Source organism: Lycorma delicatula, chromosome 10 (assembly GCF_047948215.1).
Source record: "Lycorma delicatula isolate Av1 chromosome 10, ASM4794821v1, whole genome shotgun sequence".
NCBI lineage: Eukaryota > Metazoa > Arthropoda > Insecta > Hemiptera > Fulgoridae > Lycorma > Lycorma delicatula.
Genome location: NC_134464.1, coordinates 54,364,893 through 54,392,474, shown reverse-complemented (window position 1 = coordinate 54,392,474; position 27,582 = coordinate 54,364,893). Strand labels below are relative to the sequence as shown.

The window sequence follows — 27,582 nt, the reverse complement described above, 5'->3', positions numbered from 1 at the left end:
TAGAAAGAGGATGACTTTTTTTCAAAATGAATTCTAGTATAAATCTTTTATGCTATACCTTTCTTTTTCCTGTTTAGCCTCCAGGAATTACCATTCAAGTATTACTTCAGAATTTGACTGAGGATGATATGTATGAGTAAATGAAATGTAGTCTTGTACAGTCTCAGGTCGACCATTTCTGAAATGTATGGTTAATTGAAACCCAACCACCAAAGAACACCAGTATCCACGATCTAGTATTCAAATCCGTGTAAAAACTGACTTTACTAGGACTTGAACGCTGGAACTTACGACTTTCAAATCAGCTGATGTGGGAAGACGCGTTCACCACCAGACCAATCTTCATCTTCACTCAAACCAGATCTACTTTGAAAATAACTTTTTAAATAAAAGTTCTAATACACTAAAATAGAGACCAGGAAATACAACCATCAATAATGTTTCTGATGCTATAGTATATACTACATTAGGGGTGATGGAAAAAAAGGAAAAATGCAGAATAAAAAAATAAATAAAGCAAGACCTATTTGATCAAGAAGCATCAACTTTCTTCAATAAAATTAAAAAAAAAAAAATGTACAAAAGATATGTAAATACTACTAACAAACGGCACAATAATAAAATAAAGAAAGAAAGAATTCATTATATGCTCTAACCCTCCAATGAGAAATATCTGAGACCACAGATTTATGGAGATAACAAGTGGATCTATGTCATGCAAAACTGCAGGCATGGCAGTGAACATGCTAAGAATGGAGGTTTTAGAGGGAAAAGAGAAGTTGAAAAAATAAATACTTTGTATAAAAATATTATGAACATAGTTACCTGGTGAAGGTGGTGAATTATTGTTAGCTGATTTTGATGCACCCATTACATCTATAATTGCTTGCATAGCTCCCATCCGAGGTAATGAAACATGATTCAAAATTGGCAAATTATTTTTCAGAGCATATCTAGAGACAAAAAAATGAACAAAATATGCAATTCATACACATATTGTAAAAAAATAACCAATAAACTTATATTTTCATTAATTGAGATTTATTATTTTTCATCAAAAAGGGAGATAATAACTAAATTATTAATTGTACTTTACTAAAGTACAATTTCTAAATATGTTTTCTTAAGATTTAGATATCTGTAATCCTAAACCATTGCTCAATTATAAATTGAGCAAAAGGTAATAATTTTCTAAGTGCGAGGTCAGTACTGTACAGTGAATGTCTAAAGATTTCTCAATGAAGGTGCTTTAATTCTTGAACAGTTTTACTCCAGTATGTGGTCATGTATTGTTAACTAACAAAATGCCATTCTCTTTATTTGAAAAAAAAAATTTCCTTGTTTTTGCTCTGAATAGTAAGTCAATGATTTTTTTACGAGTTACACAACATATATCAGCATTTATAATACGGATTTCAGCACTCATTTTGATTAGATTGTGGATGGCAAACAACTAGAATATGACTAAATTATTGTTGCCAACAAATGACTATAGATACAAGTAAACCAGCTATTCAAGCACTATCTATTTCAAAAATATAAACCAGTGGCAAAGTTGAAACAGCTCACTTAAAAATCATGTCTCATAATAAATAGATTGTCCATAGTTATGGGGCAAGTGCTCATTTTTTTTTTGCTGATGATATTGCCACTTAAGCATGAAGCTTATGCGTGGGATATGGAAATATAGCATATGAAAAATGCTGTAGGCCAGCTATTACTATTAATTCAGTTATTCTGCACTCAGTACATTCACTCTGCTTATTCAAAATTGCATATTGTTTTATTCATGATGGAATAATGAAAAAATTAACTAAATACAGATTGCCTGACTTAAATAATGATGACACAGTAATTTCATACATTACTGAATATAGTACGTTGGACTCAACATGTAGTACTTTCTTGTTTATTACACTGAAGTGATCATTTTACATATTAATTACAATAATATCAAACAAAAAAATTTCATGAAAAAAAACATGAAAAAGTTTCATCTCATCATGATTTGTATTAAAAACTTATCTCTGTACTTTGTGTAGGGATTAAAAAATGGCAATGAAGGACCCATACCTTTTTTTATGTTATCACTAAGCTTGTGAGGAACCCACATTGCACAAATTTTCCAGTACTTGAGATGAATAGAATAGCGACAATTTTATGGATAATGGAGTGCGAACTAAAAATTTTCATTAATTTTGTAGTGTGTGGTACAAAGATACTATTTGATTACAGGTACAAAGAGATGACTTTATAGGTACAGAGAGAGAGAGAGAGAGAGAGAGAGAGAGAGAGAGAGAGAGAGAGAGAGAGAGAGAGAGAGAGAGAGAGAGAGAGAGAGAGAGAGAGATATGTCTGTTTACAAACTAAACAGACATTGCTGAGACTGGCTGTAATAGTAATAGACATGCAAGGGACAGGTGCCACACATATAACCCTCATAAATATATTATAAAATAAGCAATTTACTTATTTTTTTAAATACTGTTAATGTAACAAAATATATAATAAACAATTTACATACATATTGGTTTTTCTTAAGATAATAAAATAAAGATTTTTTTATTATTTCAAGTATCAGATTTCTAAAAATTAATGCATTAAAAAAAATATATATATATATATTACACACCTTTGACTTGCTTCTCTTCGTTTTCTCAGAAAACCTCCTTCTGGAAATAAAACCATCAATTTACGATTCCTAGGAATATAAGATTCACGTAAATGAGATTTTAAATACTGTATTGCCTCTTCTCTACAATCTCGACCCTTGAAAATAAAACAATTATTAAATAATTTTAATAAATATTTTATACTATTTTTACCAAAATAAAATAAATAAAAAAAATTCATAAATAACTTCAATCTTAAATAAATTACAAGAAATTTAAACAAAAATCCAATGACTGTTAAGAATAAGTTATGACTTGCAAGATACACATCTACACTAGTGAGATATTCTAACTTAAATGAAAGATTCATTGAAATGAAATATTCTTCAATGAAAGATTATTACCTGTAGTTAATAGCAGTTTTTTAACCGATTAAAAAAAGGGGGAGGGGATAAATTTGATCCGTCACTAGATCAACCACAAACAACTTTGAAGAAAAATAATTTTTAAAATCACAACATTTTAACATTCCAACATTCTGATAAATTTTAATCTCTTCTACGGTTGATCTAAACTTCTACATCCTTCCACGCTGTAAGAGAAAACTATTTTTAAATGAAACAATAACTATTATCAGTATTTTTTAAAAATCTTGTTTGTTGGATTTTTCATAAGAATTCTACTAACTTTATTTCTCATTCTATACACTTGATTAAGGACTTAATTTGTAAGAAAATAACTTTTACTATTAATCTATGAGGACAATTTGGAAAGTAACCTCAGTTTGGCAGTAAATAAAAAAAACCCTTCATAGCTATAAATATTTTATTACATACAACTTAAAACTACAGCTTTCAACTGTTATTCAACATGGTCACCGTTTAAATTCAAGCATCTGTCACAGAATTTCACTTACTTACAAATACCTTCTTCATAAAATTCAGCCGCCTGGGTACCTAGCTAACCTTTCACAGCATTTTGAAGTTTGTTGTCGTCATCGAAGTGCCGTGACACAAGCAATTTCTTCATGTCAGTGAAGAGATGAAAATAATTTGGCGCCAAGTCCAGACTGTACGGGGGGATGATAAAAAAATGTCCCATTGGAATTGATTCAGTAGTTCTTGAGTTTTTCGAGCACTGTTATGCAAAATAACAACACTGGTTGACAGCATACCATGATGTTTGTTCTGAATAGCTCGCCAAGTTTCTTCAGTTTCACAGTGGACTGCTAAAGTGATTGTCATATCATGTTCCATAAAATCGATTAGAAGAACTCCCTTGGCATCTCTTTCTTTTTCTCTTATTTTTTCTGTTTAACCTCCGGAACCACTGATGTATTACTTCAAAGGATGAATGAGGATGATATGTATGAATGTAAATGAAATGTAGTCTGTACAGTCTCAGGCCGACCATTCCAGAGATGTGTGGTTAATTGAAACCTAACCAAAGAACAGCGGTATCCATGATCTAGTATTCAAATCCATATTTCCCAAAAAACTGCAGCCATAACCTTCCTTGCTGACAAAGTTTGATCGGCTTTGGCTTGAATGGAGTCTTTGGCTTGAACTGATATGGCCCCAGGCTGTCGACTGTTGTTTTGTTTCGACGTTCACAAAGGCTGCCATCCAAGTTTTATTTACAGTCACAATTCTCTTTGAAAACTTTCTCCTTCCACATCATAGCATGAATGTAAATTTAAGGCTCGGCCCATTTCTTTGGTTGGATGGATCTCTGTGAGCATTTTTGGAACCCACCAAGCACAGAACTTCGTAGTCTAATTTACCAGTGACAATCTCGTACAAAATCGTACAACAAATTTGTGGGAATTGTTTGAAAAGTTCATAGGTGATGAATCTTTGATTTCCATGCACTTTTTCATTAATTTCACTGTCAAGATCAACACTTACAACAACAGGCCTACTAACTCTCATCTCTTCCTCATGAATGTTTGTCCTTCCATTTTTAAATAAAATCGGACCAACTGCTGAACTACACCATCACTCAAAATGTTTGGGTCATACACAGTACACAACTGATGATGGATGTCTGCCGCTGAAACATTCTGTGCCAATGAAATCTTATGACAGTAAGCTCCTCAAACTTAGTGGGATTTTCTATTGCAGGGCTCATGTTTTTAGAACAAGCAGACTGGCTGAAGAACATAGCTCACACTGACAGCTGTAAGTGTACTGATTCAGAGACTACGCCAACGTGTCAATGGTGGCGCCAGTAACACTACTACTAGTGCTATGCTACAATGGAGGTTACTTTCCAAACCATCCTTGTGTGACCAACAAATGTGTAAATAAATGCTGGAATCATAACCTTAAAAAATTTGATATTACCAGTAATATCAATACTTGACAAATTCCATAACAAATATTGAATTAAAGCAAATATGATTCCTCCCATGTTCTTGTGATGGGGGTCTTCATAATACTGTGTGTTTAAAAATGAATATCGGAGTTTTAAAGCTATGTAATATTTCTCAAGTTTCACGTATATTGATTTAATACATGATATGAAAGAGCAACTTGAACAGGATTTCCTATAAGTGTTCAATATAAGCATCATTCATCACACAGCACACATCCAGTTGATAAGAGAGTTCATCCCATACTTTAATCAGAAAGTCTGGAGTAACTGATGCAACAGCTGCTTCAATCGTGTGGCTTAAATCATCAAAGTCAGCTGGTAACTGTGGCACATACACTTTATCCTTTATGAATCCCCAAGGAAAAAATTGCACGGGTCAGATTGTGCAAATGTGGAGGTCATGCCAAACAAGCCCTGTCATCTGGTCCCTGGCGACCGATCCAAGGCTAGGGAAGAATTTAATTCAACCAATCATGTACAGTGTTATGCCAATGAGGAGGCACACCATTTTGTTGGCAAATAAAGTTCTGTGGTTTGTATTGCAGTTGAGGAAAGAACCACAGTTGTAGCATATCAAAATAGTTCATTCCAAACACTCTTGCTTCTGCGAATAAGAACAGCCCACTTGGATGTATTATACTCTTCCCTTTACAAATAGAGCCAGTGGTTTCAAACCGTTTATACAATCTACAAATGTTGTCACTGGGGGGATCACAATGGAACTTCAAACGGAACACATGTTGAATGGTAATTACAGATTCACACTTCCAAACGGCAACAAATATTTTTTGTTGGGGGGTCACCATTTTTGCTAGTAGCACCTTCAAGCAGAAGGTACAGGAAACAATTTACGAGCTTGTGTACAGCTAAAACTGTTTGAGTTGTTCTTTCATTTCATGTATAATTAATCAACATATGTGAAACTTGAGTAATATTACGCAGCTTAAAAACCCAGATGAAAGCCAATGTGATTCATGCCAAGTGGAACATATAATAAGATAATTGTCTTTTTACTATATAAAAGAGCATTACAGTTTACATTATATGAATTATGATGCAGAAATACAACCAAATTTTAACAATAAATTCTATAATAATGAAACTCTGACTATACAGAATTATAGTTCATAAATTAGTAACATGTAATGTCATCTAGAAATGTGTACTTTTAAATGAAAAATAATTTAGTATGTCAGTATTGCATGACAAAATTAAAAAAAAAATACATCTATAAAAAAATTAAATGCTAGGAAAAGAATTACTTACAGAAAGTATAAAGAAATCTTCATGTATTACAGAAACTATGCCAAAATTAGTAAACTTGAATACCCTATCCATAATCCACATAATATTTGGCAGGACACCTTCTTTAGGATTAAATGTAGCCATTAACATTGGAACATCAGCAGTAGATTGATGATTACAGATTACTAAAGTACGATCTTCAAAACAACACCTAATATCATCACCCATTTCAACAACTGTTAAAAAAATAAACACATTTATACTAAAAAGTAATGAATTAAACACTACAATACTAGTAATAAGCAACTATCATAACACATATATGGTATATAATTTGCTTATAATTTTATTATAGTGGAGCGATTATGTAAATACTGAACTGGAGAAACTCACAAGTAGTTTTGAATTTGAAAGTAGCCTCCAAAGTGCTCACAGTGCACATCAGAAACTAAAGTTTTTAGTAATTATTCATCATGCTTTTCAGAAAGTTCACTGCCATCTTTGACTTCTCGAATCCAAATTATGCTTCTAATGAAGAACTACCATATAAAAATAATATTTGTTGTTTGGATCACCGGTTTGAGAAAACCAGTAGATTTAGTTAGATGGGAGACATTTTAACGATATCAAACAACTTTTAAACAAGAGTCTTTAACAATGAAATTATGTTTCATACAATCAATCATGTTCATTGACATATCAAAAAGATACAAACATCTGTCTCCTCACAGATGATAAAGTGCAAATTTTCTTCAGAAAGTAATGAAATACTGCATAACTTCTACACTACACTCACTCGGAAAATATAAATTATTGAAAATAATAAAAATAATTACATTGTATTACATATTAACATTTTTTAGTGAATACATCAGTAAGGTTGTGCTCCTCCACATTACGGCAACATTTTTTGAGTTTCTGAATATGATATTTTCACAATACTGTAATCTCGAAGGAATCAGTAAAGAATATAATTTGCCCATTATCTTTTGCTACAGCTGCTTCTTTTTACACTCTTTCTACAGATTCTAAACAGGGATTTCTTGACTCTCGTATTTTCCTTTACCCTTCTTTCCCTTATCTCACTGCTTATTGGACTATTTGATTATCTGTAAGCTTTACTGCCAATATCTATTTTAAAATATTTTACAGCTATTCACCTTAATTTTAAAACTGAGAAATTGTTTTTAGTTAATCTGTAATATTGTTCTCTGACAGTTTTCAAATGACAATATTCTCTGATCGTTCAGACAAAAAAATTCTTCTCCTATTGGTCTGTAAAGGTTTTCCGTGAGTACCAGGTTGAAACACACTAGATCTATGCTAAGCAGTGATGGAGGGATCTCAGAGTTACTATATATACAGCATTTACATTTAGATTAATTTGTGTGATCTAATACTGATAAGTCACACAGAAAGCCCAACCTTAGGCCTCCTAATCTCTTGGTAAGAGTTGTGTGATTTTTTAAGGAAACTTTTATACAAATATACATCATAACAAACTTAATCGATATCTGCGGATTCTGAAACAGACTACAAAAATAAAGAAATGATTTAACTACGTAGCTTGAAGTATCTCTACTTTAAACAACATCAAAATTTTTTAACATAGTTTTTATTTAAGACCTGAAATGCCATGTTTATTGGAATAGATGCTTTTTGTCACACTAATACTTTCATAACCACTGTGTACTAGCTGTCAACATGAAATTGGCAGACTGATCAAGTTAATAATTTAATGACTAACTAGAAGAACAAAAGTTGTTATACTGAATTAATATAAAACAAAACATAATAGAAAAACTATTTTAAAAAAATACTTACTATCATAACCTGCAGACCAACTCCACATGCTAACCATTGCTAATAACCAGTGAAAAAATGTGCCTTCAATCTTCCAGTATAAATCAGGATAATAACGCTTTAAAGGTGAAAATATTAGCATCCATACACAGTACGTTGGTATGGTATATATATTATTCAAAATTACAAATACTATCCTCAAAAGGACCTTACAGTAGAGTAATAAACTAAAAAAAAACAAAAACAAACCAAAACCCAGAAATTTATTTAATTACAAAGTAAATAACATGATGTAAAAAAAATTATATATAAGTTTTTAGTATGTTAATAATACTAGGCAAGGAAGGAAATATTGTGGGTGGATATGGGGGTGAGCAAAAAGAATGAAAGAGGGGACTGACACATAGAGTTTTGCACAAAGTAAAATTTAGTAACTGCCAACACCCAGTTTAGAAATCATAATAGAATATACACGTGGAAAAAGGGTGGTCATACTGCAAGGTGTCAGATAGATTAAAGCATGGTTAAACAAAGATCTAGAAATCAACTCCTCGACTGCAAAGCATATTCTGGAGCAGACACTGATAGCGATCATAATTTAGTGATAATGAAATGCAGATTGGAGTTTAAAAACCTGAAAAAAAGGTGTAAGATGAATTGGTGGAATTTAGAGAAGCTTGATGAAGAGGAGGTAAAGAAGATTTTTGTGGAGGATATCACAAGAGGTCTGGGTAAAAATGATAAGGTACAAAATATAAAAGAATGGGAGAATGTTAAAAAGGAAATTCTTAAATCAGCAGAAGCAAACATAGGCGGAATAAAGAGAACTGGTAGAAAACCTTGGAAATCAGACGATATATTTCAACTGATGGATAAACGTAGAAAGTATAAGAATGCTAGTGATGAAGAAGGTAAATGGAATTATCAACATTTAAGAAATACTATAAACAGGAAGTGTAAATTAGCGAAAGAAGAGTGGATTAAAGAAAAGTGTTCAGAAGTGGAAAGAAAAATGATCATTGGTAAAATAGACAGAGAATACAGGAAAGTTAAGGAAAATTTTGTGGCATAAATTAAAATCTAATAATGTGTTAAACAAGATGGTACACTGATTTATAATACGAAAGGAAAGGTCGATAGGTGGGTGGAATATATTGAAGAGTTTTACAGAGAAAATGAATTAGAAAATGATAGTATAGAGGAAGGAGAGGAAGTCGAAGAGGATGAAAGAGGAGAAACAATACTGAGATCTGAATTTAAGAGAGCATTAAAAGATTGAATGATAGAAAGGATCCTGGAGTAGACAGAATTACTGCGCAGTGCACATGAGGAAGCGATAGATAGATTATACAAACAGGTATGTAATATTTACAAAAAAGAGGAAGTTCCGTCAGACTTCAAAAAGAGTGTTATAGTCATGATACCAAAGAAAGCAGGAGGAGATAAATGTGAAGAATACAGAACAATTAGCTTAACTACTTGTGCATCAAAAATCTTAACTAGAATTCTGTACTGAAGAATTGAGAGGAGAGTGGAAGTGTTAGAATATCAATTTGGTTTCAGAAAAAGTATAGGGACAAGGGAAGCAACTTTAGCACTCAGATTAATAGTAGAAGATAGATTAAAGAAACACAAACCAACGTACATGGAATTTATAAACTTAGAAAAGGCATTTGATAACGTAGACTGGAATAAAATGTTCAGCATTTCAAAAGGTTTAGGATTCAAGTATAGAGATAGAACAATTGTTAACATTTACAGGAACCCAACTGCAACAGTAATAATCTAAGAATACAAGAAAGAAGCCATAATAAAAAAGGTAGCCCACCAAGGATGTTCCCTATCCCTGTTACTTTTTAACCTTACATGGAACTAGCAGTTAACGAAGTAGCAAAACAAGATTTCAGTTAGAAATATAGTTTGCTTACATCAAAAATTAATTTAAACGGCAGGAAAAGATTTTTGAAAGTATATGTTTGGAGCGTAGTTTTATATGGAAGTGAAACTTGGATGATGTGAATACTTGATGAGTACCTGAGAAGAAAAGATTAGAAGCTTTTAAAATTTGCTGCTATAGGAGAATGTAAATATCAGATGGGTGGATAAAGTGACAGCTGAGGAGGTGTTGTGGCAAAGTGATTGAAGAAAGACGCATTTGGAAAAATATAGTTAAAAGAAGAGACAGATTATAGGGCACATATTAAGGCATCCTGGAATAGTCGCTTTGAAATTAGAGGGGCAGATAAATGGGAAAAGTTGTGCAGGCCGGTAATGTTTGGAATATATAAAACAAATTGTTAGGGATGGATGTAAGAGGTATACAGAAATGAAATGACTGACACTAGATGGGTAATCTTGGCTGCATCAAACCAAATGACTGAAGACAAAAAAAATATTAAGGGTTGATAGTAAGTTTAGTGTAAAAAAGAGAACAATGAGAGAAATTGCATGCTGTATATGAAAATTCTTTTTTGTTTTATTAAATTATAGTTAAAAGAAAACTGCTGATCATCATTGTGTATTTATTTAAAGCACTCTGCAACACATTTTAATAAAAAAATGTAATAAATGAAAGTAAATATTTAAGTAACTTTCTAAGAAGAAAACTATCTAGTTTACATGTTACTGTAGGCAAAACATTTCCTTTTATGATTTCTTGACATGGTAAATTTTAGTGAAAAATTAGTAACAATGAAAACAAACAGAAATTAAACATTTCATTGAAACATTTTTTAAATTTTAAATTGTCATTATCCTACAATGCAGTTTGTGATTTAGTTGTTGGGAATGTATTTTGCTAAAAGATGCCAAGAGTCAAGAACTACAGTAAAAAGAATTTGAAACAGCTTCCATTCAAAACATTTTTGAAATTTTTTTTTAGGTTTCAACTTAACAGTAGCTAAGAATTAGTACCAAGAAAATTATAAAATAATTTGGCTTATTAGTGTGTATCTTTTATGACATTAAATTTTAGAAAGGGCATATTATCTTTGCTATACATTGCTTACGCAGCTAATCTCAAATTTCTCTGCATAGTGATCACCTAAAATTTCACCCAAAAACATGATGATAAGACTTCACACAGAATCTTAAAAAAAAGTGTGTGTGTGTATATTATAAAATAACATGTCATGAGCGATTAATAATCAATGCCCAGCAAAAACTATTGAAAATAAATTGATGAAAATGTGTATATACATTCTTCTTACAGTAAATGCACACTAAGAAAGTATTTTTGAAATTCTGAGTTTAAAGGGTAAAAATTAAATTTACTATTATTTGAATTTCTCTGTAAAAAATGTTGATATCAACACTTGATTTATTATGTATGTAATCTTGATGTGAATATCAAAAAACTAATTTCTAGATTTTTGAAATGTGACCTTGAACAGGGTACGATAGATTTGGGCTTTCAGATACTTTTCAGACAAAAGTAAAAATCATTTTCCGATTTCTTGAATTTCAATCTTTTACGGGGTGTGATTATGTACAGCATAGCAACTCAACCAACACAACCACTGCTACTGTTACTGTATGTGTGATGCAACATGCTTCATCTGCCTTCAGTTACTTGACTAAAAAATAAAAATAAATTGACTGCGATGGGAAATGTAAGTATACATGTAGAGTAGCGAAGGTCATGATGGATGCTAATATATACATTTACTCATTGACTGAAAAAAAATAACACCAAAAAAGGAAATTATTTTTAAAAAAATTATAAAATCATATTTTCAAAAGAGCTTAAATCAGCAATATAATATTCCCAATTCTGGTAAAACAAAAAAGTAAACAGTTTTATTAGCTTTACACAGAAGAAAAAACAATAAAAAATCAGATTTTTATCTAACAATATTTTTGTTTTGACTGAAAACAAATTATGTTAGTTTGCTGCATCAATAGATTTCCACTCATAATATAAGAAAACATACTTCAAACCCAAAATCAATACATACATGACAATCATTCTAACAAATATTGAAAATTCCAAGGTCCTCTCAATACACTAGTAACATAGCTTTGTTTTATGTATAAAATCATTATTATACATTACTAATCAAGGTCAACATGTACTCTATTACATAAGTACAATCACAATAAATCTGATTCTGGTTTTTATTATTTTTATATGTATGTATGCATGTATTAGCATACACTCTATTTCAGAAAATGTTTATAAAATATATATGTATTTCCTGCAATTGTAAATATTAAATGCTATTCCTATAAGTGTAAGGAAAATCTAGCCATACATCTTTTTTAAGAATTAAAAAAAATCATGTGTAAGTTATATTAACATTAAGATAAAAATCTGATGTGGGTACCACATGACTTCCTTGTAATTTGTTAAACTACATAAACACAGTATGTTTGAAAAGTTCCTGAACTAAATTAAAACTACAAATTAAAAATACAAATTTAAACTCGAATTATAAAATCAGATAATAAACTCAGATTTAAACGAATTTACTCACGGTTTGACCAGTTGCGCGCGCACTTTCGCAACGTTTTCGTCATTAACAGCTGTTGACGGCCTCCCGCTTCGTTCGGCGTCATCCAACGATTCTCTACCGTCTTTAAACCGCTAACATCACGTGTATGTTGTAGTACAAGATGCAGCTTCATCACTGAATGCTTGTTATATCATAGAATAAGTTTCAACAAAAGATTTTTGAAATCGAACACAAAATTTTATCGCGCTTCTCTGTTGCATGTCGCGAGATCGCACAGTCACATGAACACAACGTACGCGGCCGAATATAACTCAAGACTCGTGAGACGAAACGTGATGAAATTTTGTATACACACTCGTCAGACATCGTACTACATAGTTCCTTGGTTGTCCGACAGGTGGTGCTACTTGTATCGACTACAGAAATTTAGTTTAGGAACTTTTCAGACATTCTGTGAACATACATACAGAAAAATTTCGTTTTCAGATTTCAATGGAAATATCCATTTTGACCATTCCTGTATCCACTTAAGACTATTTTCGGCGTGAGGTCTGTGTGTACGTACGTATGTATCTCGCATTACTCAAAAACGATTAGCCGTAGAACGTTGAAATTTTGGATTTAGTACTGTTGTAACAACTAGTTGTGCACCTTTCCTTTTGATTACAATCGACTGACCCAAAGTGTCCAAAAAAAGCCCAAAATCAAAAAGAAATGGATCTTGGACTTTTTCTTAACTGCAGTAATAAATCCGCATTGAGAGCTTTTCAAAGATATATCACGTGGTAGTTATTTTCACTGGTTCCAGAGTTATAGCCAAATAAAATTTTAATTAATGAAATATTTAGATCCACAAGGGTAAGGCATATCGGTTCGAATCCGTATTCATATACATATACTGTTCTTTTAATTTATATTGATTTATTAATAATTATTAGCCTCTGATTGTAAAAAAAATTACAATAAATAATTCAATAATAAAATTAAATTAAAAAAATATATGAAAAAATCAGAAGTTATTAGCGAAATAAAATGTTATGTACTTCTCATTTTTATTCAAAAATGTTTACAGAGGTTAATAATTATAAAAAAATTATTATATTTAAATTAAAAAAAAATATTTGTCTGATTTGAACGATGTATCCATACGGATGACATGTTCTCACTTACACCACATAAGTTCTTGGAGCAAAATTAATATTTAACTAATATAAAATGCAGGTACGGTTAACACAAAAAAATGTGATGGAATGTGGTGTCCACCACAATGCAATTGTGTAACTGTCCACTTTATTAAAGAATTCGAGGCTCGTATCTCACTTTCAAATGAAATAAGTTTAAATGAAGTGCAGAAAAAAATGTGTATATGTAATTAAATAGGCGTACAAGGAAGTCATGTGGTGTCCACATCAGATTTTTTCAAAATATAATTATTAAAAATCAAATGTTATTAGACTGATGCCTCGTCAACTAGTTTTAAATTTACGTTTAAAGCTGAAAGAGGATAAAAATAGTACACTAGGCATAAGTATTTGGCATATGTTAATGATTTCCAGCCGTGTAAGTTACAAGCAGAACTCAAAAAATCAATTTACAAAAATGTTTACAAGCGGAAATAACCGACTACTTTTGGGTACTAACTAATTTTAACCAATAATTTAGAAGGGAACCTTCAGTCAAAATATGTTAAGTAGAATCCCCATCGATTAGATTGATTAGATATTAAAATTATATTTGATATTTTTTTTTAATTTTCAATGAAAGTTATTTAAAATTCATCATTAACTAATTTATATTATTTTTTTTATTAGCAAGCAAACAAAAAGCAGATTGAAAAACAAAAATCAAATGGAATTATGAGATGAACCATAAAATAACTAAGAAGGCCCATACTCATAGGAGTTTTTTTTTCAATTTTGAAAGGTTTAATAAACTGTTCAATGCAATACATGAATTTGAATTATTGATCAGCTGATAATACTGCCTACTTAGAAAAAACGTTCCTCAGTTTAAATTTTCAATACTATTTCTAAATAATGAGTTTATATAATGAAGTTTCTATAATGAAATTTTCAATAATGCTAGGAGTACTATTAAACTATCACTTATTTAATTTTTCTCTATTTATTTTTTTAGATTTTTCCAATATTGAAATGATTCTTGTTTCAGTTAAAATTATAAAATAGAATTTTTGCACCAAGTTTTAGTATATTTTATTAAATGAAAATCAAACTTCTTAAACGTTTTTTTATGTTCAACTGACAGTACTTAAATAAATATTCTTAGAATTAAATTAAATTCTCTACAAATTCTGTCCGTTTATGAATTTTTTTTTAATTTTCACTTTAAGAACAAATACTAAAATTCTTTTAGTTTCTTCATAAGACATCTGTTTTTTTTTTTTAATATAGTTTAGGCCCTCTAGTCAATGTTGGGAAGATCATTTCCAGGAATTTTTCTTCTTTGCCAATAAACTCTCATTCTTATAGACCTTTGGAATCTCTGTTCGTCTGTGATATTGTAATGTCTTTGTTTCAGAGTTTTGATTTTTAATTTTATTTTCAAGAATAATTTTTTCCCTGTTCAAAATCTGTTCTTTTGTAATTTCAAGTTCTTTAAGGTGGTTTTCTATTACTTTTAGCCAGTTGTTTTTAACTTTATTTTTTCTAGTAGTTTCTTGATTAGTCTGGGAGGTTGCTAAATGAAGGCTCTCTAGCTAAAGAAAGCTACAATTCTTTTCCTTATGATGCTCAATAAGAGTTCATTCTCATTTTTTCATTACAGACAAGTTGATATTTTTCATCTACTATATGTTTTTTGTTAATAAAATTATTCTTAGAATTCTTCATTCCAAACATTTTAAACTTTCTGAAGTTCTTCTGTTTTGTTTTTGCTTCTAAGATTGAACAGTGTTTCACATGCATAGCTTACTTATGGTCGTGTTAGTATGTTGTAGCGTTTAATTTTTGTGTTTATTGAGGGGGACTTCTTTTTGTATGTGGCTCATGTTAGTTTCTATAAAAGTCGAAATATATTGTTTCCATTTTGGATTGTTGGCTTTTTATTTATATTTCTTGGCATTATTTTTCAGAGATATTTAAATTTGTGATATTTGTTACTTGGTTGTTAAAGATGATGTGATTCGGATTAATCTTGGTGATGAGCATTATTTCAGCCTTTTCATAGGAGTTTGCAATCCAACTTTCCTTGCTGTATTCTGGAGGCTTTTTATATGTCTTATGGTTTTCTCCCAACTTTCTGACAGCAATGCAAGATCATCCGCGAACACTAGACAATTCAATTTTATTTGTTCCCCAATTTTCAGTTCTTTTTATGCTAAAAAAAGGCCTTTTTTTGCTTTTTCCATTCGATCATGAATTTTTTCATCCAATACGCAGTTGAAGAAAAGTGGGGGAAAGTCCGGCTACCTGACTTAGCCCTGTTCTTATCTTGAATGGTTTGGAGAGCTCTCTTCTAAATTTTAATTTGGAGTTTGAGTTTTTAAGTATTGATTTAATCAGATTTATTAATTTTGTTTGTATTCCAAATTCTTTAAGGGTATTTGGTAAAGATGCTCTATGGATAGTGATGTGCTTTTTGAAATCTATGAATATTATTAAATTCTCATTTCTTTTCTTTTGGTGGTCAATTTATCCATTTTAAATTTATGATTTGTTCTGGACAGCTTCTTCCTGGTCTGAAACCCCCTTGATATTCTCCCAGTTCCTTGTCTAGTTGGCCTTGGATCTTCCACAGTTAGAAAATATCTTGTAGGTTACATTGAGAAGGGAGATTCCTCTGTAATTGTTGGGATCTGTCTTGTCTCTTTTCTTGTGCAGAGGGTGGATTAAGGCTATGTTCCAATTCTTAAAGACATCCTTAATATATTTTATCTTTCCCATAAAAGGATGGCACGTGGGTTTGTTTGTTGTATGTGCTCACATTTTTATTTTAGTTTCTAGAGCGGATCAATGGTGGTGTACTGGGCAGCTGGGTGCAGTGCACTAACGATTCTTCATTCGAGTGTTTTATACTTCTTGATACAAATGATTTATCTAAAGTTATATTTATTCTTTGGGAATAAAAAAGGAAAACACAGGGGTTAGAGCTGTGTTAAAAAAAATCACAATTCAAGAAATAGCTAAAAATGTTCAGGATATTGAAGCTTTTCGCTGAATTTTTTGTTGTTGTTAGTATGCTAAATTCATGAATGTTATTTAGTTATAATTGGCAAAAACATTTAACAAAATCATGTGTAACGAAACGTACACCAAGTAACATTTTTGTGGCGTTAAAAAGGCCTACTTTTTTCTAGTATATATTGTAACAAGTTCGGTATAATGGACCTGAGTAACAGATTCCTGCCAATTAAGAAGAAAGTAGTAGAAAATATAATAATGGAAGAATCAAGAAAGGGAGCTAAAAGAAACCCTTTTAGTACAGCTACCAAGTCCATTTAACAATTTTCCATTGTAATACTGCTTGCTGACACACCTAAATAGATGTTGTTCTGTGAGAAGAATTACCGTAGCAGGGTAGGAATATCATGGGAAAATGTGAGGATGGACGATCATTCTCATGCTTCAAGTTTGGTCTGGTCCTGCAGGTAAAGAGGAAAGGAGTATAAATACTTCGGGGAAGACCAGTTGACAGTCAGTCTGGGAGAGACTTCTAGTGCTTACACATTCAACATGATTAAGGTGACATCACAAGTAATTCCAGTACATGAAAACAATAAATGGTTCGGTGAGTTACTTGTTAGTCTAAGTGAAAGAGATAATGTACTAAATTTCATTCATACATTATTAGGGTAATTTTATTAGTAAACAGCAAAGGTATTTGCAGTGAAAGCACTTAATACTTGTCTTAACTATTATAATATTGTTGTTAATACAAGAGTAGTTGTTAAAGGTGTTAAGATTAGCGATCATGCTAATGTCTTTTGTCAATGGAACTGAATTCTGGTTCTCAACATATATCCACCTGTAAATAAATCCTGACAATTACTTTAAATGCTGTTTTATATGTAATTACTGTTTATTATTATTATTGACAATTATCATTATTATTATTATTGTTGCGGTTGTGATTACTACTATTATTATTGCTGTTATCATTATTGTTATTATTGTGAGCTGTTTATTATTGTCGCTTATTGTTCTTATTGTCGTTATTATTATTTATTTGTTCTATTTTACAAATCTTTTTAAACTAATAAATTGTAATTATGTTATATTTTAAATTGTTAATCTCTCAATATCCTGATTGAGCTCCAAACGCACGACAATATTAAAAAAAAGTTGAAAGTGAGGATAAATGGTTTCCACCAAATAAAAAGGCAAACAATAAAACAATACAAAATACTATAAAAATGTTTTATGTTCTAACTTAAAACTAAATCACCGAGATTAAAAATCATAAAAATGAAATAGAATAGGATTAAAATTAGTATACAGAATACTCTCATTAATAAAAAATAATAAATAAAAATAAAATACAGTTCAACTAAAGAAAGTTGGTTAACTGTGCTCAGATTAAACAAAGGAATGAGATTCATCATTTCTTTGTCATAAAGCAGCAAAGACATAAAGGAAAATTAAAGTGCTACATAATAGAAGCAATTTTAAAATTCAATAACAAAGAAGTAGTATCTACAGCCTAGTTACAACTTCCTATTGTCTCTGCCAATAAATTAGGAAAAATATTTTTGTATAAAGAAGTGCTGGATCCAGAATCCCTGATCGGAAAGAAAAAATCTCTAAGAAGTTCATTTCAAATTATATCTTCATTTCATAAAATTTTTTGTTGAGCTGCATCTTGAAGGTATATAAATTATAAATACAACTTTTGATGAAAGCGGTAATAGGTTTAATTCTTTGAATTATTTTTTGTAATGTAAATTCTAGTAAATAAACACCAAAATGTTTTTTTAATCAGGAGGAATCACAGTATGGTAAACATTTCAAATGAAAACATAGCAAAGATATCAATTGAGTAAATTAGAAGTAATTTACTGTCATATTTATTTATTTAATAAGATCATAGATCAGGTTGTACATGATAAGTATAAAAAAAATGATTTTTTACTTCAGTATTGTATGTATGAAATGTGAAGATAACATGAAAATAACACTAAATCAATTAATAGGAAATCTTTAATTTTGCAAACATTACACATATCACTCCCTACTAAAAAAATGAAACAAAATTAACTCTCTAATATTGCATGACAGTGCTAAAACAGAGCTGTAAAATACAAAATACTTTCTGTTTAAGCCTTAAAGTTATCTAATAATGAAGTTTTTTTGTGAAAATTGAAATCTACAAGCTTCAAAGTTCACTAAATACAATTCTGTGAAACATTGGTACAATCACACACAAATTCTGATTTGTAAAGAAACTTATATACTTTACAGAAAATTTGATACATTGTGCTAAATTTACTATAAAACCTTTCTGTAATAAATTATATTATTAGTAATACACAACAAACTGACAATATATATATATATTTTTTTTTTAATGTGTAATTAGAAGTTAAATAAAAAAAAAATAATGATGTTTAAATTATGATTATTAATATTTTATAGCATACTTCTAAAAAAAAATTATCTGAGATAATCAGCTCAATATAAATAAATCACTATGTTAATTCATAACATTCTGATGTCAGCAAAAGTAATTTTATAACCATTTAATCACATATTTCTTATTTTAGTAGTAGAATAACTTCCTTTTTTATGAGATACAGTGCCTTAAATGCTAGAACTTTAGTTAATTAAAGCCATGACTCGCAGAAGTAAGGATGTATCAGCATATTTCTTAATGGTAGGAGTAATATGACTCTTGGAGGTGTTGGCCTTGATGCTGCTTAGCATCTGCTGAGGTACTACTGTGCAGGCTGCTGTCTCTGAGACTCTATGGTTGCTGCAACTGCAACTTTGGCAATGGTTCCAAAGTTCTGGCGACAGATGTGGTAACTCTGTCTCTTGAGGGGGTCTGCAGACCTCATCAGGGCAAATGCCTTCTCGTGGCAGTGCTGTTAGTACTGAGAAAACAGACATAACAGTACCGAGAAAACAGACATAAACCCTCATGTCTGACGAACCAGACTGAGTGGCTACATTGGGCCCAGAGTGGTTTATGGATGGCCAATTCTGGAAATAGCAGTCTTTAACATCAGGGATGTGGCATCCATGAACTGTTGGAAAGCTCTTCTATTGCTTGTCCTGTTGGGGCCTAATGACCCAAGTTTAGTGCCAAGCTGTGGCTGACAAGGGGGCTTGGTCTTCTCCATAACCAGGTGCAGGGGGCTGTAAGACATGTAATGTTGGTGGTGGTTAATGGTGCATGGTGATTTTTCCAGGTCGTCTGTGGAGATTGACCTACATGTGGAAAAAAAATTGCTTAAAAAATGATGAAACAAAAATGTGTTTATTAATATTTCTGCGATTGATATACAAACTCACCAAAATCAAAAAGATTTTAATAGACAGAAATGGCATAAAAAAAGTCCTCCTTACACATTACAATGTTCTTACTGAACATTTTTAGGGATTCCTGATTATTTTATCTGATCCTAATCAGAATTTCAGTTTCATAGCAATTTTAAAGTTTCTTTGAGGCAAAGAATGAAACAAATTATACTTCCTAAAGTTTTACATTAAAAACATAAATGTAGAAGAAAAAAGTTAACGATAGATTGACTTATTCTTACCTCATGATGAAATTATGTTAATTCTACCGAGGATATTTCTTAGTCATCCGTTTCAATTTTATTTGCTTATTAATAAAGGAATATTCTTTGGTTGCGTTGATCACTAACATTGGTTTGTTTCAAAATAGGTAATGGATAATGCAATTACTGTTACCTTATCATAATAAAAGAACCAACACAACAGAACCTGTAAAAAAAATAAAAATACATTTTCTAAACACAAAAACCAATAAATATACTGACTATTTAATTTAAATAAGATATAATATGGGTATAAGATATTATATTCAAAAGCTATATTTATTTTATTTTCAAAAAAAATTATAATATAAATTAATAATGAATAATTTTCTTAACTTGTGTAGAGAGCTGCTGTAGTATGTTTAATACTACTATGAACAGCAGTATTAAACATATGTTTGAATCATTTCATTTTCCATCTACCATCTAAGTTATTTAATCAGTCATATCTGAAAAATGGATTGAAATATTCTAATAAAATTCAGTATACATGCTGAATCTAACATTTTCTGTGAAATAATACGTTAAATTTAAAAATAATGGGATTTTAATCATTACTCTTTTGTTAACCTAAAATTGTTTAATTCGGCTAAATTTGTGGCCTTTTTCTAAAAATGAAACTTCAATTAATTAAAATGGCTTTAATAACCAAAGTCAGGTGTAAATAAATATAGTATGTTCAAGCCCCAATTCCTAAACAGGGATAAAGGAAGTGTATATTTGAATCAATTTTCATCTACTATGAAAAAGAAAGTTTTAAAATCAAACCAGCAGTGAACAATGACCTGCTGAAGTGTTTTAAAATTCACCAACAATAAATTACCAATTTATTTTTTAAGTTATCTATATAAATAAATAAAAATAAGTATAATTCAAAAATAATCAATAAATCTAGTTGATTTGTTTATTAATGGTGAAGATTTTTCTACATTATGTCTCTTAGCTATAGACATAACAATATGAGTAACTCATCAGTAAAATGAAATTTCTCTTTTTTTATATAACTGACAAGCCAATTAAATATGTGAAATATTATTTCATATAAAGTAAAATTATTTTTCACTTTTATTACAGGAGGAATAGAATACAGGTTGTACTATCTATTAATGTTGGTAATAACAATCATTAGAAGAAAAAAAATGAACTGGATTATTCTAAGGCAATGTTAAGATGGCCTTATAATCTATATTTATTAGTTTTCCTTTGTATGGAAACAACCAATCAACCTAGCACAGTATTACCTGTAAAAACTGAATTCTTGCTTTTTATTAAAATATACAATGTAATGATTGTATGACTAAGAACCATACAAGTAATTCCATTTGAATAGACAGTTCTCAACTGATATTCATAAATAAAAACTACTAAATGAGGTTTATAGCTCCCAGAGCAGGATGGTCCTGATTTTACCCTTGGCTAGTATGTCCTGCAAATTAGTATTTGTATTCACTTTAAACTGGGTACTAATGAAATAATGAAAAGTGTTGAATTCTTGAGGGATCTTTAAAACTATTGAATATTTTATAACTGTTTATAAAGCCCTAAATATTTATTATAGTACACAACAAGCTTCTTCTATCTTAAGCTCCTTTTGAAAGTGTGTTGTTCTGTTCATGAGTTGTGTTAATAGTTTTACTGTTATATTTTTAATTAAAATTAATGAAAAAAGAAGAAAAAAGTTATTCGAGATTGGAAAAATATATGTATATATCTGACAGTTCTAATTATGATAAATCACTGATAAGAAACCTCTTATCAACCTCTTAAAATGATGACATACGGTCAATTACAGTGGTTTAATCATAAAATGATTCACAAGAAAATTTACCAATATACATGAAAAATAAGTTTATTTATAGTCCAGAAAAAATTTTACATATTGTACACAAATTGTTCAAAAAAATTGAAAAATTCAGAGTAGACCTTCAGATCAGATAAAATTAATAAGGTTAAAACAAATCGTTTCATTATAATCAGGAATGGTAAGATCATCTTAACCAAATAAATACTCGGTTGAAAAAATTTAATCCTACTTGTAAAATAAAAAAAATATCTACAGTCCCTTAACTAACCTGCTTTGAATAGGTACTAGTTCTATTATAAAGTAATAGTATTATAAGCAAAGTATTATAAAGTAATAGTTCTTAGGTACTAGTAGTACTCATAAAATAAATTGGACTATTACCGAGTGTCCTAATTAAAAAAAATGATTGCCAAATCGTAAAATTTTTAAAATATCTCATTTTTGTGGCCCGAAAACCACATGTGGGAAAGGTGAGAAAAATCTGAAATGTTTACAGCAGTAAGTACTTTTTATTTACTTTAAACCCATATAAAATTTATTTTGTTACTTAAAGGGGTTGATGAGTAATGAAGCCATCAAAACTGCTAAAAGCACCATTCCTTCTAACGGTGAATAATGTATCCAAAAAATTCACAGCATGCATTTTTTCAGATAATAATGTAGGCCTACTACACAAAATATTTTGAAACATTATAATAAGGTAGCTTATATTCTAGAAAGTTTGTTACTTAACTATGACTCATACCCACAAACTCATGTTTAAACAGTGAATAGACATGTATGGACATGATTGTTTGCATAATCCTGAATATAAACAATGTAGACGGCTCAGATACTGTTTTGATTTCAATGTGATATGTTAAATTGTTGCTAGTGTTAATACTGTGGTTAGGTAATGAACACTGTTTATAAAGTAATTTTATTAGCATTGAACTTCTCTTTTATGCGATATCTTTTATTTTTAATTTTATTAATTAGAGAAATTTTTATTTTAGCTGTAGGGAAACTGGGATAAAAAAAGTTAGGTGCAACTGGTAGTTTTATAATTACATTTTATAAAAGGGATTTGGGTTGTTCAATTGGCATTCACACTGAAAGAGTATGTCACAAATTGACTTATAATAGATCTTCAGTGTTGCATTATATTTAATTTACTGAACAGCAAATAACATTGATATCTTTAAGAAGTGGATGTACTGAAATAGAAAAATATCTGTACTTTTCATAAAACTGAATATTTAGATAAATATTTTCATATTAATGGGAAAAGTTACTCTGACCCAATTAGCTGTCACACTAAACCGGTTAAGAATTTTTTTCAAGAATTATCTTTGACACTTCCAACAAGCAATCCAAATTTAAAATTAATTCCAAGCAGAGCCACTGTGTCCAAAATGTTTAAACAAAATACAAAAACTACAAGATGATATAGAAAGCGAACTGGAATGTCAACATATATTTGAGCCTCAATGTGTTATAGTCGAGTTGGTGAATAAAGCTTGTTCAGCACTTGGCATTTCCCCCCATTAAGGTTAAAAAATTATCGAGCATCACACAGGAACCAATTAAAAAAAATACAAAAATAGCCAAGTCATTTATCAATAAATTAAATGATTCCTTTGATTTAAATGTTTCTACTGAAGATACTGATTTGGTACTACAAAATTATGTTGATTTAGGTAGGAAATATGAAGAATTAATCAATAAAATAAAAACAGTTACATCAAACCAGGAAAAAATTAATATTTTAAGTTTATTACCAAGCAGCTGGAGGATTCAAAAAATTAAAATGAGTTTAATGTTAGTCGGTAAGTAGCTTGTCAAGCCAAACAAGTGGAATTTTGCCACAAATCGGCAAAAAGAAACCTAGTCACATAACTGATGAAAATGTTATTAAATATGTCCAAGATTTTTACCAGAATGATGAGCACATCCAAATGAATACAAGCAAGAAGGATTATGTCTGTAATACAAGCTGATGGAAAGAAAATTAATATTCAAAACAGGCTTATATTATGTAACTATACACAGCCTTCAAAGAAAAACATAATTTAAAAATTGGGTTTTTCAAAATTTGCTGATTTAAGACCTAAATTTGGGGTTCTGGCTGGTGGGTCAGGTACTCACTCTGTCTGTGTGTGTGTTATTGACCAAAATGTAAAACTCATCTTATCTGCTCTAAAAATGAATTTGATTAAAAAATTCTCCTTTGAACCATGGTGTGATGTAAAAAATGAAACGTGCATGTTTTCACAGTGTGAAAAATGTCCAAGCACTGTCAAGTGCTCAGATTACTGCATGAGAATTGCGATGATTTTGATCCTGAAATTATCTTCAAACAATGGGTTTCTGTTGACCTTTCTTTCTTTTTCCTGTTTAGCCTCCAGTAATTACCGTTCATATAATACTTTAGAGGATGAATAAGGATGTTTTGTATGAGTGCAAATGAAATGTAGTCTTGTACAGTCTCAGTTTGGGGTTTCTGTTGACTGTTCTGAACCAACTACTCAAATTCTTCCATTTCAAGAGTAGTTAGATAACTACTCAAAATTTAAATAATCTAAAAAGGGCATCACTTTGTTGCAAAGAAACAAACTAATTTCCTCAACATTAAAAAGGAAAACTTATTGGAAGGTGAATGTATTGTAATGGGAGACTTCTCTCAAAATTCTCCTTTTGTGATACAGGATGAAGTCCAGCCATATCACTGGTCAAAAACTTATGCCACAGTACATCCATTTCTCATTTTAAAAATTAAGGAAAATTACAAAGCCAAAAAAGCTAGTGTGTGATTAGTGAGTACTTGAAGCACAGTACTGCATTGTTCTTCTGCTTCCAAAAGCAAGTTATGAATAAAGTAAAAACACTGTTACCATCATTTTCTTTTCTTCATGCCATGAAAAAGGACCATGTGATGGTATTAGTGGAACTGTAAAAACGACTGTGACTAAATCAAGTCTTCAAAGAACAGTCAACAATCAAATTGTTACACCTTTTGAAATGTACAATTACTGCAGACAATATTAAAAATATAATATTTATTTTTGCTCTAATAAAGATGTTCAAGAGACTGAAGAATACTTCAGTGCTTGTTATCAGGTAATCACGGCAATCCCAGAAACAAGAACCTTTCACAGTTACGTTCCAACAAGTTAGAAATATATTCTGAAAGTCCAGGCAACCTCTAAATCACAAATATGTACGTTAGTATCAGTACACAAGGACATTAATTTTCTGATTGCTTTATAGATTTACCAAAGCCAAAATGTAAAAATTATGTCTGCTGCGTATACGATGGTAAGTGGTCATTAGGCGAATTCATTGAAGTACATGAAAATGAAGAGGAATATAGAATACACTTTTTCCATCTGCAGGATCCTGGTACTTCATTCAAGAAATCATTGGGGGATAATCAAACATGGGTTCAACAGGAAAATATTTTAAAAGATTTTCATGCCTTCAGAGCTTCTTCTAGCAACTACTGGAAGAGGACACAACATTCTACTGAAGATAAATGAGGACTTATCAGTTCTACTCAATAAAAACAATGGCAGGAGCACTAAGTTATGTTAGTTAAGTTTGTTATCAAAAAGAGCAAGATTTATTTATAACTTCCAGTAGCAGGAGTAAAATAATGCAAAAGTGAATTGAACAACTTGTTTATGTATTTGAATTGTTGATAATTTTGTAATTATTATTTATCATTTTGTAATTGACTATTTATTAATTATCAATTTATTCATTCTAATGAGTTAAGTTGTAATTTTTATAATCTGAAAAAAAAAATACAAAACATCTGTATTTTTAGATACATTGCTTATGGTTAGAAGGAACAGTGTTTATAGAAGTTTTGTTGGATTCATTACTCATCAACCCCTTTGAGTAGCAAAATAAATTTTATATGGTTTTAAAGTATATAAAAAGTACTTACTACAGTAAACATTTCAGAATTTTGCTTCCTGTTCCACATGTGGTTTTTTGGCCCCACAAATGAGACATTTTCAAAATCTTACGATTTGGCAGGCATTTTTTTTAATGAAGGGCACTTGGTAACAGTCAAATTTTTTTAATAAGTATTTCTAGTACCCAAGAGATAAAAGGTAACAAACAGGGCCTGTTACCCTAAGCCCTTCATTATTTATTTTAGGCCCAAAATTTGAAAAAAAAAAACAACTTGTAAACATAACTTCAGTAAACATTACAAGATTTGGTTAAGTAACAAAATTAATTTTGAGTACACTAAGATGAAGTTCCATTTTTACTCTTTCCAAAATGCCATTTTTGACCAACTACACAATGAAAAAATAAGAATGCTAGAGCTGATGGAAAAAGTGGCTGTTTTTACCTGTTGGCGAGTTAGAAAATCAACTATTACTCAAGAAAAACATTTTTTAAAAATAAAAAAAATATTTTTGGCCATTACAAGATGGGTAGTTATATATCAAATATTATTAAAATCAAAAATAGTGATGCACTGATCATTTGTTGAGTTAAAATGGAATACCCCTGGTTTACAGACCATTCTTTTTCATGGAACACATGGCATTGAGATAACATACCAGGACATGCTGAAAAACTGGCTTTTCCTTCAAGTAAATGAAGATTCATAGGATTTATCCATTCTGTTGGCACCTAGATGTTTGACACTATCTGAATGAATTTCTACCTCAACGATGGATAACACACATCGGGTATGAAGACCTGGCTCTTCAGTTCTGGCTTCTAAGATCACCTAATCTCACACTATATGACTTTCTGGTGGGGGTTTATGAAAGATGCAATTTCTGCATTCTGTCTATTCAGTAACATATTGAAATGTAATAGAATAACTACACAATGTTATCACTTATAATAGAGCATTCAGAACTATAATTTAATAAGAATAATTACGATACAATTTAATTTAATCCATGTAAACATTTTTAAATAAAAAAAAACTTTTGTCTTGTGAATGTAACCAGTAGCGTTTTTTTTATAGCTATATAAATCTGCTTACAAACGCATACCACACATCTGCACACTCACATACACACTCTCTCTCTCAAACTCTTATGTGCAGTCCAACAAAAATAACAGAGAATTTATAAAGTACATCATAAAATAAATGATAAGATTAATTCTTTATCAGTATTTATTTTCCTACGTCATTATTAGACATATATTCCAGATCTGTGGTAAAACCTGATTTCCTGTTTGGTTGTTATATAGTAGTATTTTGTTCTTATTAGTATATTTGTTGAGATATTCTGTTCTAGTTCTATACGGAAAAAAACATATTAGTGCTATAAACGTTTTAAAGTACTATTTACTATATGGAAATTTTGGTATAAAATGTGATAAACTTTTATTAGTTATTAATTCTTTTTCATCAATAATATTTATTTAAAGAGAAATAATAAGAAAAAAAGGTAAAAAGTTTTCATTAATTTTTCTGTAAACTTATATGTAACAAATGAAACTGATAAAAAGTAGAGGAAGAAAAGAAAGACAACACAAATATGGAATGCCAGCAAATGAACTGTGTGAGATTTACAAACATCAAGATGTTTC

At 30.3% G+C, this 27,582-nt stretch overlaps 1 protein-coding gene across 2 annotated transcripts in view; it reads right to left on the bottom strand.

The window, feature by feature from the left end:
* LOC142331498 (acyl-CoA:lysophosphatidylglycerol acyltransferase 1-like) overlaps positions 1-27,582 on the bottom strand; it is an 88,957-nt gene that overhangs the window by 14,509 nt on the left and 46,866 nt on the right. For both annotated transcript variants that reach the window (XM_075377443.1, XM_075377442.1), the window contains 5 exons: positions 20,208-20,394; positions 8,058-8,263; positions 6,255-6,469; positions 2,633-2,769; positions 826-953 (listed from right to left, as the gene is read on the bottom strand). In XM_075377443.1, coding sequence (XP_075233558.1) covers positions 826-953; positions 2,633-2,769; positions 6,255-6,469; positions 8,058-8,263; positions 20,208-20,212 — 691 coding nt within the window. In that variant the 5' untranslated portion in view covers positions 20,213-20,394. The remainder of the gene's footprint in view (positions 1-825; positions 954-2,632; positions 2,770-6,254; positions 6,470-8,057; positions 8,264-20,207; positions 20,395-27,582) is intronic.